General features: G+C 46.2%; 1 protein-coding gene across 2 annotated transcripts in view; it reads left to right on the top strand.

The window, feature by feature from the left end:
- lin7b (lin-7 homolog B, crumbs cell polarity complex component) overlaps nt 1-10,802 on the top strand; it is a 13,971-nt gene extending 3,169 nt beyond the window's left edge. Inside the window, exons 2-6 of one of the 2 annotated variants that reach the window (XM_033013054.1) lie at nt 931-1,049; nt 2,941-3,012; nt 4,848-5,057; nt 7,625-7,788; nt 9,288-10,802. In XM_033013054.1, coding sequence (XP_032868945.1) covers nt 931-1,049; nt 2,941-3,012; nt 4,848-5,057; nt 7,625-7,788; nt 9,288-9,309 — 587 coding nt within the window. In that variant the 3' untranslated portion in view covers nt 9,310-10,802. Of the gene's footprint in view, nt 1-930; nt 1,050-2,940; nt 3,013-4,847; nt 5,058-7,624; nt 7,817-9,287 lie in introns of both variants that reach the window. The other variant, XM_033013055.1, reaches the window with a different exon arrangement.
- Nucleotides 10,803-20,467: the final 9,665 nt, after the last annotated feature.

Below are 20,467 nucleotides of genomic sequence, written 5' to 3'. Positions count from 1 at the left end.
CCTGCCTGCATTTGGCCCACATCCCTTCAAAACCTTTCCTATTCAAGTACCTGTCCAAATGCCTTTTAAATGCTATTATTGTACCCGTCTCAACTGCCTCCTCTGGCAGCTCGTTCCGTATATCCATATAACATATAACATATAACATATCCACCACCTCTATGTGAAAGCGTTGTCTATCAGGTTCTGATACCTCATTTTTTTCCCTTTCCCCTCATGTACCATAGGACATAGTAGTAGGATTAGGCCATTCAGCCCATCGGGTCTACTCCACCATACAATCATGGCTGATCTATCATTCCCTCTCAACCCCATTACCTTTGCCTGTCACTGTGAGGACTCCTGTCCATGAACATACAGCTTCCTTCTGTGTTCTGTTTAAATCCTCACTGAGCTTGGACACCTCGATAGCATCTCCTCCCTGCTCTCGAGTAAACAATCCAACTTTCATCGAGGCAATCACAGGCCCTTAAGCCCACCATATCCATGATGACGTGAAATGTTAACTCCGCTTCTCTCTCCACAGATGCAATCTACCCTACTAAATATTTGCTTCATTTTCCATCTGGATTATAGTTAACCTTAACATCTTTCAAATCATTCCAGTAAATCTTTTGTGCACCTTCCCTAAGACCTGCAAGACCGCTTTAAGTGCAGTAGCTTGAAATAGTTGCGACCTAATCTGTGTTTTATAAAGGTTCCCTGTAACCTTCAAAAACAAATGAATTGCAGATGCTGCAGATGCATAATAAAAAAATTGAGCTAAAATTATCTAGCAGGTCAGGCAGCTAAAGCAGCAGAGTGGACATCAGAGAGATAATGTCCTGGAGTTATACAGCCCTGAAGCAGGCCCGACCAGGGGGACAAGGATCCCAGTGCCTGAGGGGTGTGCATGGCTTCACTCTCCTCTCCTGCTCCCCTGTGTTCCAGATGTCGCCAGGGCCATCGAGCTGCTGGAGAAGTTACAGCGAAGTGGCAACGTCCCGCCGCAGAAGCTGCAGACCTTGCAGCGAGTTCTTCAGAGCAAGTTCTGCTCCGCTATCCGAGAGGTCAGTGTGCGTTTCTTGACTGTGCCATTGCTCACACTTGTGTGAAAATCTCAGTGTGTAGGAAGGAACTGTAGATGCCGGTTTACACTGAAGATAGACACAAAGTGCTGGAGTAACTCAGCGGGACAGGCAGCATCTCTGGAGAGAAGGAATGGGTGACATTTCAGGTACCCCAACCCTCACCCCTATCTTTCAGTCTGAAGAAGGCCTCTGACCCGAAACACCACCTATTCCTCCTCTCCAGAGATAGTACCTGACCCGCTGAGTTACTCTAGCATTTTATGTCTATCATCTGTGCAAAACTCGATCTGTTCAGTGTGCAGTCACAACTCAGTGAACCTTATCTCGTAAACCTCTCTGAGTGCACCTCCTATTCTCGATTCCTCCCTTTGACTTCCCCCTTGTGCTTCCATAAAGCTCAGTTCCATATTTTATGCTGACATCCTTTTGAAAATAAAAATACGAATTTCTAAGATTTAAAATTGAATGTGATTATAATATGGAATTTTCTCCCTGGGAAATAGTTGGGATGAAAAGTATGGATACTTTTCTGGGGAACTAGGTTGAGAGGGAAAGAAAGAAAGTGTACTGATGCTGTCAGATAAACTTGGGTTGGGCAAAGGTTTGTGTGGGTTACAGAACTGGCACAGGCTTATTGATATGTTTATTATTGTCACATGTACTGAGACTATGATGAACATTGTTTGCCAGCTTTCCTGGAAAATCATGAGTGCATGAGGTAGTGCGAAAGAGAAAATAAACAGCGTACAGAGTTTATCGTTACATCTAGAAAATGTTCGCTTTCTACTGAGAAAATTGACAGAATCTAAAATGTTTGTTGTGCAATTTGTCCAGCTAAGCTGATTTATCTGTTCGGTGAGAAATATGGTAACAGTCTTCCAGTTCGGCTATTTACATTTGGAGTGGAAACCCCTGCAGACTGCACGTCCCTCTGTCCTCACTGGTGCTGCCTTGTACCTAAAGCCTCTGTTCCATCTCCTCCGTCCATTCCTCCACACACCCACCAGGCAGACTTTACCTGAAGACTGCACTTGTTTTCAGTGCTCCGTTTACAGCTGTGATACTAATCAACCTATCACACATTCACGTTCCAAAACCCTGCAGAAATGGGATCGGACTGTGCAAAGATCCAGTCCAGTAGACACACGTGTCCACCCCGTCCCTCCGTCCAGTAGACACACTGAGGACATCTCCTGCAGGCAAGTGTACACACACGCACACACACACTCCTCACCCCCCCCCCCCTCCTCCCCTTCACCCTCATCCACAATGTGATGTTATTTCTTGCCACTTAACACTGTTTCATCTGAAGCCTACATTGGATGGTTATTCTGTATGCAACTCCATGGGGGGATCCACAAGTAATTTAAAAAAAATCTTGCAGGCAAACGTGCTGCCTACTGTTGATTAATGGTCCTGTTGTTATAATTATACCATGAAGATGCCACTGGAGATATGTTGGTATTAGTTTATAATCCACCAGTGAATAACTATTGTTCTTGGGTAATTATAGTTATTAGTCTGTTCCACTAATTTCTGAAGAGCACAGTGCAGCTCGTTAATGATACATCGTAACGTGGGCTCGCTATCCGCCAGAGGCTTCTGTATTTCCCCTGAGGGTCTTGGAGACAGCGTGAAGATGGGGACTGGCTTGTGTTTGCATGGGTGAACTTTAGCAGTAGTGTCTGATGACACAGGATTAGCACCACCACACGTATTCAGAGATGATTCTTACCTGCCGTTTATTTTATCTTTCCTCGTGTAGTCTTGTTACTTCACAATAGTTGGCATTTGGACAGGATCAGTGTAGTGTAATGCCTGGTGCAAGAGTAAGACTCTTAATGTTTCTCTGGCATGTTTCTCATTCCAGGTGTATGAACAGCTGTACGAGACACTTGACATCAGTGGCAGCCCCGAGATCAGAGCTCATGCGACAGCCAAGGTAACGAACAGTTCCTGAATCCAGGTGATGTCTGCTTTGTCCACATTCTATGGGGTGGTGTGCATTTTTATACAGTGCCCTCCATAATGTTTGGGTCAAAGACCCATCATTTATTTATTTGCCTCTGTACTCCACAATTTGAGATTTGTAATTTAAAAAATTACATGTTGTTAAAGTGCACATTGTCAGATTTTATTAAAGGGTATTTTTATACATTTTGGTTTCACCATGTAGAAATTACAGCTGTGTTTATACAAGTCCCCCCCCCCCCCCCAGCACCAAGTCTTTCCTCCAGTCTTTCCATCACCTTTGGAAACTTTTATTGCTGTTTATCAACATGAGGACCAAAGTTGTGCCAATGAAAGTCAAATAAGCCATTATGAGACTGAGAACAAGAATAAGACTGAGAACAAGAATAAAACTGTTAGAGACATCAGCCAAACCGTAGGCTTACCAACTGTTTGGAACATCATTAAGAAGAAAGAGAGCACTGGTGAGCTTACTAATCGTAAAGGGACTGGCAGGCCAAGGAAGACATCCACAGCTGATGACAGAAGAATCCTCTCTAATAAAGGAAAAACCCCAAACACCTGTCCGACAGATCAGAAACACTCTTCAGGAGTCGGGTGTGGATTTGTCAATGACCACTGTCCACAGGAGACTCCATGAACAGAAATACAGAGGCTACACTGCAAGATGCAAACCATTGGTTAGCCACAAAAATAGGATGGCCAGGTTACAGTTTGCCAAGAAGTACTTAAAATAGCAACCACTGTTCTGTACAAAGAACTTGTGGACAGATGAGATGAAGATTAACTTATATCAGAGTGATGACAAGAGCAAAGTATGGAGGAGAGAAGGAACTGCCCAAGATTCAAAGCATACCACCCCATCTGTGAAACACGGTGGTGGGGATGTTGTGGCCTGGGCATGTATGGCTGCTGAAGGTACTGGCTCACTTATCTTCATTGATGATACAACTGCTGATGGTAGTAGCATAATGAATTCTGAAGTGTATAGACACATCCTATCTGCTCAAGTTCAAACAAATGCCTCAAAACACATTGGCCGGCGGTTCATACTACAGCAAGACAATGATCCCAAACATACTGCTCAAAGCTAAAAAATGGTCAATTCTTGAGTGGCCAAGTCAATCACCTGATCTGAACCCAATTGAGCATGCCTTTTATATGCTGAAGAGAAAACTGAAGGGGACTAGCCCCCAAAACAAGCATAAGCTAAAGATGGCTGTAACCCAGGCCTGGCAGAGCATCACCAGAGAAGACACCCAGCAAATGGTGGTGTCTATGAATCGCAGACTTCAAGCAGTCATTGCATGGAAAGGATATGCAACAAAATACTAAACATGACTACTTTAATTTACATGACACTGCTGTGTCCCAAACATTATGGTGCCCTGAAATGGGAGGACTATGTATAAACACTGCTGCATATTTCTACATGGTGAAACCAAAATACCCTTTAATAGAATCTGACAATGTGCACTATAACCACATTGATTTTTTTCTATTTCAAAATTGTGGAGTACAAAGGCAAATAAATAAATGGTGGGTCTTTGTCCCAAACATTATAGAGGGCACTAGAGCTCTTTTCATGACCTCAGCTCATGTCTAAACTAGTTGTGGGATATTGCTGTGCACACATTACCTGCTTCCGTTCATACAAACGGTGACAATGTTTCAGAAAGTATTTTGTTGACTAAAATTATTTGAGTTCTTTGTGGTCAGAATGTGACCACAGGGGGCTATGTAGATGCAAGTTTGTCTGTCGTACTTCCCTGTTTGACGACTAATGATTTCCCTCCCGGAGTGCAGGCGACGGTGGCAGCGTTTGCAGCCAGTGAGGGGCATGCTCACCCTCGCGTTGTGGAACTTCCCAAGACCGACGAGGGGCTCGGCTTCAACATCATGGGCGGGAAGGAACAGAACTCCCCCATCTACATCTCCCGGATCATTCCCGGAGGAGTAGCTGACAGACACGGGGGACTGAAACGTGGAGATCAGCTTCTCTCCGTTAATGGAGTGGTGGGTGATCTCGTTTAATATCTTCAAACATTGTTCCTAAGGTCATAAGTGATGGAGCAGAATTAGGCCATTCGACCCATCAAGTCTACTCCACCATTCAATCATGGCTGATCTATCTCTCCCTCCTAACCCCATTCTCCTGCCTTCTCCCCATAACCTCTGACACCCGCACTAATCAAGAATCCATCTTTCTCTGCCTTAAACATATGCATTGACTTGGGCTCCATAGCCTTCTGTGGCAAAGAATTCTACAGATTCACCACCCTCTGACTAAAGAAATTACTCCTCATCTTCCTATAAGAACGTCCTTTTATTCTGAGGCTGTGACCTCTGGTCCTAGACTCTCCCACTAGTGGAAACATCCTCCACATCCACTCTATCCAGGCCTTTCACTATTTGGAAAGTTTCAGTGAGGTCCCCCCCTCATCCTTCTAAACTCCAGCGAGTACAGGCCCAGTGCTGTCAAACAATCATGGTGTGTTGAGCAGTGCCTTTCCATTATTTGCCAGAGAGAGCAATGAAGCCAGTAAAGTTTTCAGAGAAACACATTTGCCCCGTATCCCTGTGTCCTGTTAGCAAACAGCATTCCATCAGTCTGAAGAAGGGTCTCAACCCGAAACGTCACCTGTTCTGTTTTTCCAGAGATGCTGCCTGTTCCGCTGAGTTACTCCAGCACTTTGTGTCCATCAGTCTAAGGTTCAGCAATGTTAGAGACTTCAATTCTGCTCAACCTTTGGGGGATGAGAGTTCTTTACTCCCAACAGTCTCCATCCAAAGAAGTTCTTCCTGACACAAGATGCAAGTAATCTATCTCTAAAGTTAAATGTCTCATCCCTGTTCTCATCCCCAGAAGCAGTAATTTATTTTGATCCACTCAAATCCTTAACTTCAAACGTTACTCAGATTGCCCCTGAACCCAGGGGAAATAAAGCTGTGTCGCTGTGATTTGCCCTCAGTTTGTTTAGCTTGTTACTCACTCAATCTGGTTCAGTGAATCAACACTGCACCGTTTCTAAGGCAGGTTTAACCACAATGTGCAGGGCTCAGAGCTGTACACGGTTTCTCCAGCTTGAAGACTGGCGAGGTCTGGTCAGGGTGTGCGATGGTCATTTGGGCCGAGTCAGCATGGTGTCAGCGACTTGCTTGACACACAGGCCAATAGTTTCTCTCTTCCAGTCTTCACGTAAATCCCACCCGTATCTTTCAACCCACTGTTAGGTTGTCATGGTGATAGACCTTGCCTGGGTTATAGGATCTCTCTGTTGCTGGGGATCTGGAGTAAAAATAATCAACATAAGAAACAGGAGCAGGAATAACACACATACAGCGCTGGAGTAAATCAGTAGCCAGGCAGAATCCGTGTAGGACAGGGAGAGGTGATGTTATGGGCCAGGAGTAGGTTAATCAGCAGCTCAAGCCTGTTCCATCTCTAAACAAGACCACAGCCGATCCAGTTCTCCCTCAGTACCGCTCACTCCCCATCCCCTCGGTTTCCCAACAATCTTATCAGTCTACATTCTGAATACATTCTGTCTCCTCCACTACACGCTGGGACAGAGAAACACCGCAAGTCACGGGCATCCCTGAGGGAGGAGATATTGCCCCTCACCATGGGCTTTTATGTCACTGTCCCTTCCCCGTGATGGAGTGTTACCTATTCTGTTTCCAGTCTCGATATATTTATGTACCTTGTCTGGTGACCAAGGTTGACAAGTTGGACATGCTTCGCCATAGGATACATGCTGTGCTCACCTTTACAAATGTCCGTTTAAAGAGCATGTCATGTAAAGTGCCTGCGGTATCTGTGTGGTAAAGCTGTAGTTCATGTTCCAGCAGCGAGGCATTGTAGAGGCGTTCTCTCGCCTGCCGCCAGGCAGGGCTCTCGTGGCTAATGCTACTGGTGTGCTGTGCAAGAGATGGGTGTGGTGCAGTGGGCATCAATCCTTCCCTCTTGGTGACACGTTTGCACCTCACAAACATGGAATTTTTATTCTGCCTTGCACTTTTTTTTCCGTGATGTTGCAGATCTTGGCTGTGCAGGGGGGCTGGCTGGAATGCGGTGCTAGCTCTGCATGTGTGTGCTACTGTTGGTCTGTTTAACATCCTCTTTGCTCAGTGCCAAGTCCACAGAAAGTCTCTGATACACTTTGCCCCATTCTCCTCCTCCCCCCATAGCATGTCTACCACTCACCGAGTCCTTCACCACAGACTCCTCCGCCACTCTGATGGCACCAACACCTGCCTTTACTTTCTTGAAGCTGTGTTTGAAACACATATTACAGATGCGTTTAAAGGGAGGTTGGACAAGTGTATGATGAGGATTGAGCTGACAGGTGGAGGACAGAGTGGAGCTTAAATGTCTGCATGAACTAGTTGGGCCGAATTGCCTGTTACTGTGTTGTATATGTAACGTAATTCCTTGCGCAGTCACGTTGTATAATTGTGGATCAACAAAAGCAGTGAGGCAAAGGGCCAAGTACCCAGGAGTGGGAGTAGAGACAATGTTTCACCCCATGGCTCCACTGAGACCCATGGCTGCATTCTCTTTTGTCTTGCCCTGTGTGCAGAGCGTGGAGGGGGAGCAGCATGAGAAGGCAGTGGAGCTGCTGAAGGCGGCACAGGGCACAGTGAAGCTGGTGGTGCGTTACACGCCCAAGGTGCTAGAGGAGATGGAGGCTCGCTTTGAGAAGATGAGGACAGCTCGGCGCAGGCAGCAACACACCAGCTACTCGTAGGTCTCAGCAAGGCAGAGGCTGCCGGTAATGTCTGCCGCGTGACAGGCACAGTCACAGAAATATTTGTGTAACCCTTCCTGCAATTGTTCATGGATAGGGCAGGGATAGGGAGCTGTTCTATATAACCAGCCCCACAACGGCTCACCACCCTGGCCCTGCCCCCCCCCCCCACCCTTGTCATCCTTGTCACAGCACTCCATGGGATATGGAAACACAGGTGATGGAAACCAGTCTGTGTGATTGCCACCCGAGTCTTCCCCAGTGTCGGTAAATACCTGGTGTCGGTCAGTGCCCGGTGTCGATGTCGGTCAGTGCCCGGTGTCGGTCAGTGACCAGTGTTGGGCTGTGATCTCAGCACCTGCCAGGAACACTGCCCGCTCCTTCCCACAGTCTCTGCCCCCACACAGGGCTGTAACGCATTCCAGAGGCACACAGCTCCGCTGGAATCGCCCAGTGTTTGGTTCATGATTTAATTCACGTCTCTTCCTCCATCATCAAGCTAGGATACAATAATCAATACCCACACAATTAATCCCATTCATTATTTACAAATTTCTATCAAGTCACCTTGATATTTAAGCTGCTCCAGACTAAATACATCCTCAAACCTATTATCTGAGCTCCTTGCAGGGATACCCAGAGGAACCATCTGATAATAGTCTTTAGTAAAGTCATAGCTTCATGTTTGGGAGGGATAAGAACCTCCTTTAAGATGATTTTGGCGGTAGAAAGACTTGTCATCACATGTTCTCACACCAATACGTATTCATTTCCATATATAAAAATATACAAAATAGAGATCGACTCAGATAAAAAGTGAAACGTAAACTAATTGTGGTCCATGTGAGCACGACCGAGTCTGGGGACGTTGAGATGTTTTCCTGCTCAGTCTGAAATGCGCATCAATACCAGCTAAAACTGAAACCAAATTGTGGAAACACTCAGCAGGTCCACCAGCATCTGTGGAAAGAGAACAGAGTTGACGTTTCAGGTTCGAGACCCTCCGTCACAAGTGAAAAATTAACTCTGCCTGTTGCAGCCAGGCTTGCCGAGTGTTTTCAGCAGTTCCTGCTTTAATCTCCATGGTGCAATCGATTGGGAATGAGCCGAGGACAGGTAGCAATACACCCTGACCTGTGGGGTAGAGACTCTGCCTGACCCTGGTCGATGCACATCCGACCTGGAGCCCAGAACCCACCTGGAGCCCAGCACTGAGTCGAGCCCAGCACTGAGTCGAGCCTAGCACTAAGTTGAGCCCCACTGGCCCAGGGCCAGGCCCGGTTATAACGTGTGATGTGAGGCAGTCTCATTCTGTTCTAACGCATATAATGAAGTACGGGCATGGTATGTGATTCATAGCTTGTTTGGGAGGTATGCTAAACGTTTAGAACAGAACGTGTTATATTTTGTATTACAAATGTAATTGTGGGGGGAGGGAGGCTTAGATTAACGGAAGTGACATTCTGCAGCTTTTTACTTCTCGTTCTCTGTGCAGGTCGCTGGAATCAAGAGGATAGCCACCCCGAGCTCCTGTTTCCAGAGGAGGGCCTGCTACCAAGCATGTGACAGCTGTTGTGCGTGTAGCCAAATGGCCCCAAACTTTAGGTCTGACCATGAAAAACGACGCGCTTAATTACACTGTTCAGAGGTATCATCTTTTCATGCGTATGTTGTTGGGAGAGATTTGTGGGGTTGGTGGAGATGAGTGGTGGGTGATTCAGTGCAGTACTGTGATCGTGGTGTAGCTGAGCAAACGTCAGGGACATTTCTTGTTTAAGGTGACACCCCTTTACATATCATGAGCTTACAAAGGGCTGGAATCTCCAGCTGGCAAAGGTGTTTACTCCTAGTTCTTGTGAATTGACCGACATGTTTTCACCACTTCTCTCCTTTCCCTGCGATCAATGGCTTCTTTCATTCCGAGGCTTGAGGTAACATTTAAACGCCATGATTTGAGTTCTTCATTCATTAATAGGAATTCCACTGGCAAAGGTGTTTGGTTGGATGAGAGATCTGTTTAGGATGAGGACCACAAGTTTACATTTAACATTTATATTTTAAGACATTTCTATTTAGCAAGCAAACGAGGTTTATGTTTGTTCGACTTGAGGTTTTGTTCCTCTCAGTATGAATTTGGCTTTGTTTGACGGGATAGGGTCAGGTAAACATGGACCGGACCCCGTTATCTGAGAGATTTGTTACCTATTGAAATTGCAGAGGCATTATTTAATAATTTGGAACTCTGAAGAGAATTGCATCTATTTGTGGAAAAGCATTAAATGCGAAACGGCTGAGGTTGATTTAAGATTCCCAATAGAATTCTGTCTCCTCCCCCACTCCTCCCCCCAGTCCTCCAGGAAGAAATATCTGGCAAACAATTGTATAACAGCACTAATTATTTTTGTCTTTGTGTAAGCAACTGACTGCAGTTTACCTGAAAAAAGCATTGATCTGATGTGAACCTGGTTCCTTCTGGGCAGATGGTGTCAGCCTGTAAAGTTGTGCTGTTGTATCCTGGCTCAGACCCTGGTTTGAACCCAGACCCACAGACTACGTTGTCCTTATGGGTTACATATGTTGAAGCCTCTCCTTAGCTGACTTTCTCGTGGTTCAGTCTGCCCTCCCGCCCCTCCCTCCTGGATTTGTTGTATTCTGGTAAAGATGTGGACTGCCATAGTTCATAATCCATCATTCAGGGTACAGCAATCACCTTTCCTACCGGGCCCGTTACTGGTTGTGTTGTGAATGTAGCACGGACCATTTTCTCACTGGGATGAGCAGAATCCTGCCCTGGCACCCTTCAATCCCTGCTGTTCTTACTGAAGTAGTTACTGAAGGCCATTGTGCCCATCGGGCTAGTACTGTGCCAGTGATGCTGCCCACCTGGCTGCTTACTGTCACAGTCAGTGCATCAGGTTCTCATGGTAGCAGTTGTATCTGCCCAGCCGAGGGTAACAGAGTGACCAGTAATTGGTGCACATCTTCGTCTGATTAAAGATGTGAGAGGGAATATTTCTTAAGTGAGGCATGTTGTTTATTAGCAGTATTTCCTTAAAATGTACCTCAAACTGTGAAGGAGTTACAATACAATAGGAAGAGTCTGGACAAAGTCTAGTTCATAAGTGATAGGAGCAGAATTAGGTCATTTGCCCCTTCAAGTTTACTCCGCCATTCAATCATGGCTGATCTATCTTTCCTTCTCCCCATAACCACTGACACCCTGACAGTTTTGTTTCAGTACCCGGCAGCCCTGTGCTACTGCCCACGGTGGCTGCTGTGCAGATTTCTTTACCTCTACAAGAGCATTCAATGTTTCCGCATCATTCACGATATGGTACGACAAGGGAAGTGGAAATGGAGGTTTCAAACACACGCAGTGGATTAATGCTCTCTGCTGTCCAATAATAATAATAATAATAACTTTATTTATAGAGCACTTTAAAAACAACCACTGTTGCAACAAAGTGCTGTACATGACTAATCATGGACAAAAAATTATTACACGACAACAAAAACATTAAAAGAGAGAGTAAAAACAATTTTTAAAAAAACATTAAAAACACTAAAACAGGAGCAAAGAGCAAAGTCTCATGCAGGGTCAAAAGCCAAGGAATAGAAATGGGTTTTAAGATTGGTTTTGAAGATGGACAGTGAGGGGGCCTGTCTGATGTGCAACGGCAGAGTGTTCCATAGTGCCGGAGCAGCAACAGAGAAGGCTCTATCCCCTCTGAGCTTCCGCTTAGACCTCGGTACCTCCAGGAGCAGCTGATCCAACCTTCAGATGCTAGCTGATCTATACTCTATGCTTCACCCAATTTCTATTTGATAGTTCCCTTGTGTTTATTTTGTTTCTCTTCAGATGCACTGATACTTTTCACCCATTATGAACAGCTAGCAGGTTCCAGCACCTTGAGTGAAATTCATCTTTAATTATTAGACTTTTGAATATGGCTCCCTGATTTTGGTCCGTGCACAAGTGAAACATATTTAGAACTATGTTTTCAAACTCATTTGTAATTCCCTCTGCCATTTCTGTAGAAGCAGCTGCAGTTGCCCCCATTTTGTGTATCTTGGTTACGATCAGCATCATTCTCACTCCCATCCCAGGCTTTAGATGCTGCCTCGTTACTTGGGTTCTGCTCTGTCCCAGTGGTTTGCTGTCGACTGGGAGGGAGAGCTTGGATTCTGACCCCTCTGCGAATAGAAACAATGTCCCTGTAAATACCCACGCAACTAGTCAGCTTGTGGGAATGCCCTGACCAACTCCTCAATGCATTGAATTCTCAGAACAAACAACCCTTTGGATTGTAATGTTTCAAAAATAGTTCTCACTCTGCAGCCTGAATTAGTCTTAACCGTGCTGGAAAAACACTAAATAGATAGCAGAAGCCAGGACAGCTTATCTGGCTGTTTGGGCTGAGCTGACCACCAGAGGTTAGTGCTGGTCTAACCACCATCACTAAGCTCAGTTATTGGCCAAAACCAGGCAGCAGTGCACCAACACAGAGGGCTCCTGGACAAGTGTGAAGTAAATAAACACAAGCTGGTATGTAGAGGAAAGAATGATCAGAATGTACAGCACATGAAATCACTTGTCTGTTCCATTACAGTTCCTGAGGCTCATTCAGCGCTACTTCTACTTGGTGGATTCTAGACTTTCACATGCTCATTCAGATACTTCATTAATGCCGTCAGGGGTCTGACCACATACACACATCTCTCTGGACCATAATCCCTTCCCTCAGCTGTACTCTAGTCCTCACTCACGTACATCAGTACCTGTGGTTATTGGCTGCTCTGCTAAGTGAAGTAGATCCTTCCCATTCCCCAACAAGACCTCGTGTGATTGTATATACCTCAGGTCAATCTTCCCTCAGTGTCTACAGTTCTAAAACATAACCCAGACCTCTCAGTCTTTCCTTCAAACTAAACGTAGCATAAATCTCCCCAAACCCATGTCACTGCACTGGTGTGGATCCCAAAGGGCAAGGAGCTGAACAGTGTTGTTGTTGAACTGTCCTTGCTTGTTCCTCACCCCCACAGGGCAAGTGGGATTGGGGGTAACTGGAGGAAAGTCCTCAACAGGCCACGCTCCAGTGTGGAGAGAGGAAGGTTTCCCCACCATTGACGTGGAACGTTAACCCTTTCTCGTTCTGTATCCACGGGCTGTGTGACTCGGTACTTCATGCTTTCAGCATCCATGCTTCTTTGCTTTGGATCAATTGTCGGCACCTCTTACTGTAAACAATTTGTTGAAAAGCAGATAAACGTGCAGAGTTACTCTGGGCAGTCATGAAGAGTGACCAGTGTGGAATCTCACAGACTAATCATTCGCCAACTATCCCCCATACAGACGTGTGTGACATCTTCCATTCATTGCCAGTATTTCAACTGTAAACCATTAGACTCAGTGTCATACCTTCCTAACAAACTTGTGAAATATTGTATAACTTGAACATATCGTGTGTGCTAACTGGAAACTGATAGCAGGATGTCAGTAAATCCTTCACATACTGTAACTGTACCATTGTACTGATATAAGATGCACTGATCTATATTATAAGCAGCTGAAGTCTTTAATGTTTCCATAATCCTTTCACATAGCTGCAGTCTAATTTATTGTCTAATAAAATAATATATTATTTAACGCAGTGAAGAAGGCCCAGGTGTTTATTTTGCATGAGATCGTGTGCTGTAGGAGAGGCGAGTTCATTTTGTGACTGTACTTTGGCCAGTTAGACTGGAGGTGAATGGGCAATTTCCCCTCTCACCAAACTCTCTGTAGTTCACACACACACACACTCATGGTGGGGAATAACTGAGTGTGTCTCGTGGCTCTCCAACCAAACGCAGTCACGTTCCATGCATAATTTACAAGTTGATATCAGCCACTCATTTCACCTTCCTGGAGTATTCGCCTTGCTTTTATTAGGAGTTGGCATAACTTTATTTCCTCCACCCTTGGTGTTTTCCGATGGTCTGCGCTGAACTGTTGCTGTGACTCCGGGTTACAACCGGTCACATCTCAGCCAGTTGGTTAGCTGATGCACGGTGTTCAGTACTTTGTTCAGATCTGAGTCCATGAGTGTTCCACAAGACCCACACTTCCCCACGTCTGTGTGTGAACTACAGGGAGAATCTGTCTGTCTCAGATATACTGTTCCCCACTCTGTGTGTGTGTGTGTGTGTGTGTTAGTGTGTGTGTGTGTGCACACGTGTGTGTGATAGTGTGTGTGTGTCCACACGTGTGTGTGTGTGCACACGTGTGTGTGATAGTGTGTGTGTCCACATGTGTGTGTGTGTGTCAACATGTGTGTGTGCGTGCGCACGTGTGTGTGTGTGTGTACGTGTGTGATAATGTGTGTGTGTGTCCACATGTGTGTGTGTGTGTGTGTGCGCACACGTGTGTGTGTGTGTCAACACGTGTGTGAGTGTGTGCGCACGTGTGTGTGTGTGTACGTGTGTGATAATGTGTGTGTGTGTCCACATGTGTGTGTGTGTGCACACGTGTGTGATAGTGTGTGTGTGTGTGTGTGTCCACACGTGTGTGTGTGCGTGAGTGAACTAAAGCGAGTGTCCGTGTGTAAGTCAGATACCGTGTGTGTGTGTGTGAACTACAGATAGAGTCTGTCTGTCTGTCTCGGGCGACTGTTCCCCTCCATATTGAGTGATCTACAGGGAGTATCTGTGTCTTTGACGTACTACATCAGAGCTCTCCAGAGATGCTGCCTGTCCCGCTGAGTTACTCCAGCATTTAAATCAATATCTGCAGTTTTTTCCTACACATCAGAGCTCCAACTCTGCATCCGCCTGTGACTGTAACACTGCTTCCATATTCATAAGGTCATAAGTGATAGCAAAACTAGGCCATTCGGCCCATCATCTACTCCGCCATTCAATCATGGCTGATCTATCTCACCCCCCTAACCCCATTATCCTGCCTTCTCCACCTAACCCCGTTTCATTGAGCGACTTTGCTGTGAATCAGAACCGTTGCCGCAGTTGTCTGGATGTTTAGACAAGCCAGAATCAAATATTAAAGGATTGGAAAAATCAGGCAAATGCGACCTGATGGGGCATCTTGGTCAGAATGGAGGAGTTGGGCCGAAGGGCCTGTTCCTGTGCTGAATGACTCTGATTAAAGTGATGCATATTTTCACTGTAAACCAGCAGAGGGCAGAAACACCAAACTAAAGCCCAAATATTATGTTCCACGTTGAAATAAATAAATGGATGCATTTATTATTTCTCATTTTAAATACATAAAGCTGGCAGTAATCTGGGTGCCATGGAATGGTACTGGTGCTCTGTACTGTATACAGTAACCAGAGCAGGGCAGGTACACTTGGCCAGGTAAAGCTTCACCTGCCTGCCTCCTTACACACTGCTCCAGGTGGTCACTGCCCAGCTGCCTGGTGTGAGCCTGTGTCGATGCAGAGGGCAGGTTATGAGGCTTCTGGAGAGAGAATTGAATGGGCAAGGCTGAGAGGGAAGTGCTGTGGACAGTACAGACACAGTGGGCTGAAGGGCCTGAGTTAGTGCTGTACAGCTCGATGACTCCACAGGAACAACCATTCAGCCTTACAACTTGCTTCAGTAAACCTTAACCTCCTCTCCATGTTGTGCCTTTGTGTCTCCTAATAGAAAGCACCAAAAGCCAGCTAGGCCAATTATTCTACGTGGCATCCTCGTGCTGCACAGATTGTTTCCACATCTCTTGGAGGATGCTGTCATGGTGATGTTGCAGAGTTTACCGTACGCAGACAAACATTGTGTGTGAACATTGATCCCGTCCCCACACCCAGCGGTGTAGGCAAGTCACCTCTAGAGCTGGGTGCTGGGAACATGCCCCACTTGTTCTGGACTTGCCCCCAGCATAGACATCACAAACATAATCACACTGCCACGGTATAACCAAACCAACCTCAAGGCCATGGTAGATGGAATAGAATGAAGCATCGTGATTTCCTTCTGTGTTGTTTCCTAGTTGTTCCCAAGAGCAGCAATTCAGAGAGTATTCTGATTTTAGGGTGGATTTTCTCTTCCTGTTTAGCTGGAGCCATTGTCTTGTGTGAGAGGACTGGACATGAACGTTAAAAGATAGCTGAGCTTGAAGATGTGACCATCAACCCAGTGTCTGTGGAAAGCCTCCAAGATCTGCTGGCAGCAAGTGGACTCTGTAAATCCACTTCCAATCTACAGGCTTGAAGTGCATTAGCCATTGATTCGAGCAGCAAACTGCTGCTATAATGCAGTGGGTTCTGGCACTATTGAAACGTTCAGAAGAAAATTGGATGACGAAGGAACAAAGCCGTATTTCATCAGATGTGAGGAAGTCACCAAGCACTTTGAGTATAACCAGTTCTTTAACAGCATCAGCTACGGCAAGTGCAGCATCTGTTTTACAGACAAGTTCTCATCCAGCAGAGAGAGTATTTTTGGATGGCAGAGTAGGAAGAGGTGAGACAGACTCCAGCACACAGGCAACCAGTCATCTCACTGTACAAGATGCTGTTCGCTGTGGAGAGCAAGAATCGTGACAGGAGTTGAGCTGGAAATCATGAATTATACATTTCAGTGAATTAGAAGCAGAATGCTCAGCATTCACCGATGTTAGAAATCCAACATGAAAGCTGGCTGCTTGGGTTACAGCTGACGTTTGATCTATTTCTTGTCCAGAAACTCCACAAACCAATACTTAAGCTCTGCTCGCAAATCAAAACAAAACTGCAGATGCTGGATATCTGAAATAAAACAGAAAATACCGGAAACACTCGTAAGGTCAGGCAGCATCTGTGAGGGGTCTTGGATGTGGAATGTTTCTGGTGCTGTGAGGCAGCTGCTCGACCATCTGCATCACTCATCTGTCTTTAAACAGAAAGGCAGCTGATCTTGGAGGCAATGCTTCGTACAGACCAAACACTGAGAAACAAAGGTCAGGCCACAACTTAAGGCAATCACTGCTTTAAGAATGATGTGTGGCTCTTTGATACATTATGGACGGAGATTTTCTTGGATTACTTCAGGAATGAGGGATTATGCCGAACTTGGTTTGGGCAGCATTAGTGAGGCAGCTCTTGGAGCCACTGTCCCCCGGTGTCACAAACACAGGTTCAACCTGACTGCTGTCTGTGTGGAGTTTGCACGTTCTCCCTGTGACTGCGTGGGTTGCCGTGGGTTCTCTGAGTTGATCATCCACCTGTATGTGGGTGTGGGAAGAATTAAATGGGTTTGGGTAAGATTGATGTGCATGGATTAAGAGAAGATTTGACACCAGATCAGGACTGGGTTATGTATCAGGTAGAGACGGGCAAGCCATCGACATTGGTGGGTGGGTGAAAGTCTAGTAGACACAGACTCAATGTAATGATCAAACAACCCAAAGAGATTATTTTTCCCGCAGTGTGGTTTGTCGAAACATTCAGCGTCTCCTGAATGGATCTGCATCCACACTTGGAGACTTTGGGGAGAAGGGTGGGAATGGAATCGGTGGCGAGGAATTGGGACACACACCTCCTTCAGTGGTTTATCCTTCCATAATTTCTCATTTAGTTTTATTCAGTTGCCTTCACATCAACACTTGAATGACACAGATGGTAAAAAATGGTCGTGACCCTGAAGGGTTTGTCCACAATCCAGGCAACTTCTTCTGCCTACCCAGGTCACATGTTGGTTATTCGTGGGAGGAACTATTTTAGTTCCATTCTTTGGTCCTTCTGTTGTTTTACTGGAAAGCCAATGTCTGAACTTTTAGTCAACGAGTCAGTCGTACAGCACAGAAACAGGCCATTCATCCCACCTTGACGATGGCAGCCCCTTGACCCACCTTGTCGATGGCAGCCCCTTGACCCACCTTGTCGATGGCAGCCTCACTGCCGGTCTACGCCGATCCACTTGCCCACACAAGGACCTTGTTCTTCTATGCTTTGCCTCATTCAGTGTTTATCTAAATGCTTCTTAAATGTGGAGACCGTATCTGACTCCATCACCTCCTCTGGGAGTGAGTTCCGAATATCAACCACTCTGTGAAAAACCAACCCTCAGATCCTCTATAACTCCTCCTCTCACTTTAACCCAGTGCCCTGGGAACTGCTCCCGCCCCCCGCCCCTCCCACTCTCACCCTTGCCCCCTGTCCTGCCTGGGGTTCAGTCTATTGGGAATCTCCTGAGAACCAACATCTTTGACATAACATTCTGTCATGTGACTCAGTGTGGTTGGGTAACGCGGTGATCATCTTGGGATGATAAAGTTGCTATACAAATGCCGGTAGTACATTTCTGTCTTTCTGGTCATTGTGCTTTTATAGATTCTCAGCACAGGTTCTAGTGCTCACACTATCAATTCTTGAACTTATTGTCATCACTGTGCTTGTTCTCATCTTTATAGAGTGTTGCAGCATTGATACAGGCCCTTTGGCCCGTCATGTCCATGTGGACCAGCACCTATCCATCTACACTAATCCCATTTTTATAGCACTTGTACACTTCTCTGTCTTGGCGATTCAATGCTGATTCAGATAGTTAGATGGTGACGGTCTCTGCATGCTCCACTCACTGTGTTTCAGACTCCAACCATCCTCTGGGGGGAAATGTTCCCTTCAGATTCTTCTTCAGATTCCCTTACCATCTCTTTGCCCTCACCCTGGGCCTATGCCCTCTTGCTTTAGGTACCTCTGTGTGTTATAGATTCCAACCACTGGGTAGAAGATATCTCCTCTCACCGTTTATTCACACCCACCACTCTGCTGTGGAAAGCTTTCTGACTCTCTGCCCTATCTCTGCCCCTCATCATTGGCACCCTCTCTGCTCTGACAGCTGCTCTTCCCCAGCTCGTGCGGGAGTGAGGGCTTGCCTGAGTAATTACAATTCCAAAACAAACCATCTACCTCGGCTAAAAGGTGAAACATGACAGTCTCTCTCATAAAGAGCAAGGAGCCGGTGACAGGGAGTTGTGTCTGAGCGATTCTGGGGTTGTGGCAATGTGTTTGTACACGTCTTTGCTCCTGTGTTGCCTCTGTGTTTTCATTCCATCAGCCTGTGAGCTACAGGTTGTACACCTCTGTACCTCTCCTCTCAACCACTGCAGCAACCTTCAAGCGCAGTGTAAATAATCTTGAATTCCAGGAAATTATCAGCCTTGAATGTCATTGTTGAAAGGCCAGAGGTTTGTCTCCACTTCACTGCGCTACCACAGACAAGAAGGTTGCTGAAGGAAATGGGCCAAATGCAGGAAATGGCAGCAGCTTAGATGGGGCACCTTGATCAACATGGAGTTGTTGGGCCGAAGGGCCTTTTTCCTGATTCTATGACTCTGACCATTTGGCCCATTGAGTCTGTACCTGCTCCCTGAGTGTTGGCCTCACTTGACTTGCCCGGTGACCTTGTACATTCTTTCCTTCCAGAACCTGACCAACCTCCTTCAGTGTGACAGAGAATTTGTCTCCACTTCCCCCACCCGAACAACGAATACAGTAGATGTGCAGGAGGAGGTGCAAGTGAACCTCTGCCTCATTGAAAAGACTGTTGGGGTCCTTGGATGGAGTCGAGGGGGGAAGTAAAGGGACAGGTGTTGTATCTCCTGCAGTTGTAGTGGAAAGTAGCTGGGGAGCGGGTGGTTTGGGTGGGAAGGGATGAGTTGACCAGAGAGTTGCGGAGGAAACGGTCTCTGCGGAAAGTGGAAAGACTTTGAACATGATTCATTGTCCCTTCCCTCTCTATCTCTCCACACACACACACACATGCATACACACAAACACACACACACACACACACACACACACACACACACACACACACACACACACACACACACACAAGAATACACACACGCATACACGCATACACACACACACACACACATGAACACACACACACACACACACACACACACACACACACGAACACACACACACACACACACACACACACACACACACACGCACGCACACGCACACACACACACACAAACAGCAAAAGGACAGTCTCACAGTCCCACCCCCTCCCTCATGCCCTCCACAACTCACAATGGATCTGCTGCTAAATCTCTCAGTGAATGGAAAAGGTTCTGAACTTTTTTTTTAAAAGACACAGAATGCTGGAATGTCAGCTGGTCAGGCAGCATCAATGGAGAACATGGATTAAGTGACGTGGATAAGGACAGTCTTCCAGAAGAAAGGTCCTGACCCAAAACGTCTCCAGAGATGCTGCCTCGCCTGTTGAGTTACTCCAGAACTTTGTCTCTTTTTTTATAAAGCAGCATCTGGAGATCCTTGTTTTTAGGTTCTTAATCCTTCGTCTCTCAGTTCAAATATAGTGAGAGGTAGGTAGGAGTTCCTCAAATGAATAGGTAACCAGCCAGAATCACCAGTGGTTCTGGGCTTATCTTAAAGCAGCGATGTTGCACAGTTATGCAAGTGTGGACTAGACCAGTCGCTGTTTGTTTAACATACACAGTAGGGGAGGACCACACAACCTCAAGCTTAGACAGAGGTTTCCTTGTGAGATGTCTAAAGCACTCTTATCCTGGACACCCTGCAGACACTGCTAGTTCTGCACGAATACAACACTATGCGCGTCTTTCACATCAGGAGTTTGAAGATCAAAGCTGCAGTATATTTTTGACAAACAGCGAACTCCGTGGAGCACAGGGCCCATCAGGAGATCTTGTGGGGAGAT

The sequence above is a fragment of the Amblyraja radiata genome, chromosome 38 (assembly GCF_010909765.2).
Source record: "Amblyraja radiata isolate CabotCenter1 chromosome 38, sAmbRad1.1.pri, whole genome shotgun sequence".
Taxonomy (NCBI): domain Eukaryota; kingdom Metazoa; phylum Chordata; class Chondrichthyes; order Rajiformes; family Rajidae; genus Amblyraja; species Amblyraja radiata.
Note: the sequence above shows the minus strand (reverse complement) of the source record. Positions and strands in the feature narration are given on the sequence as shown.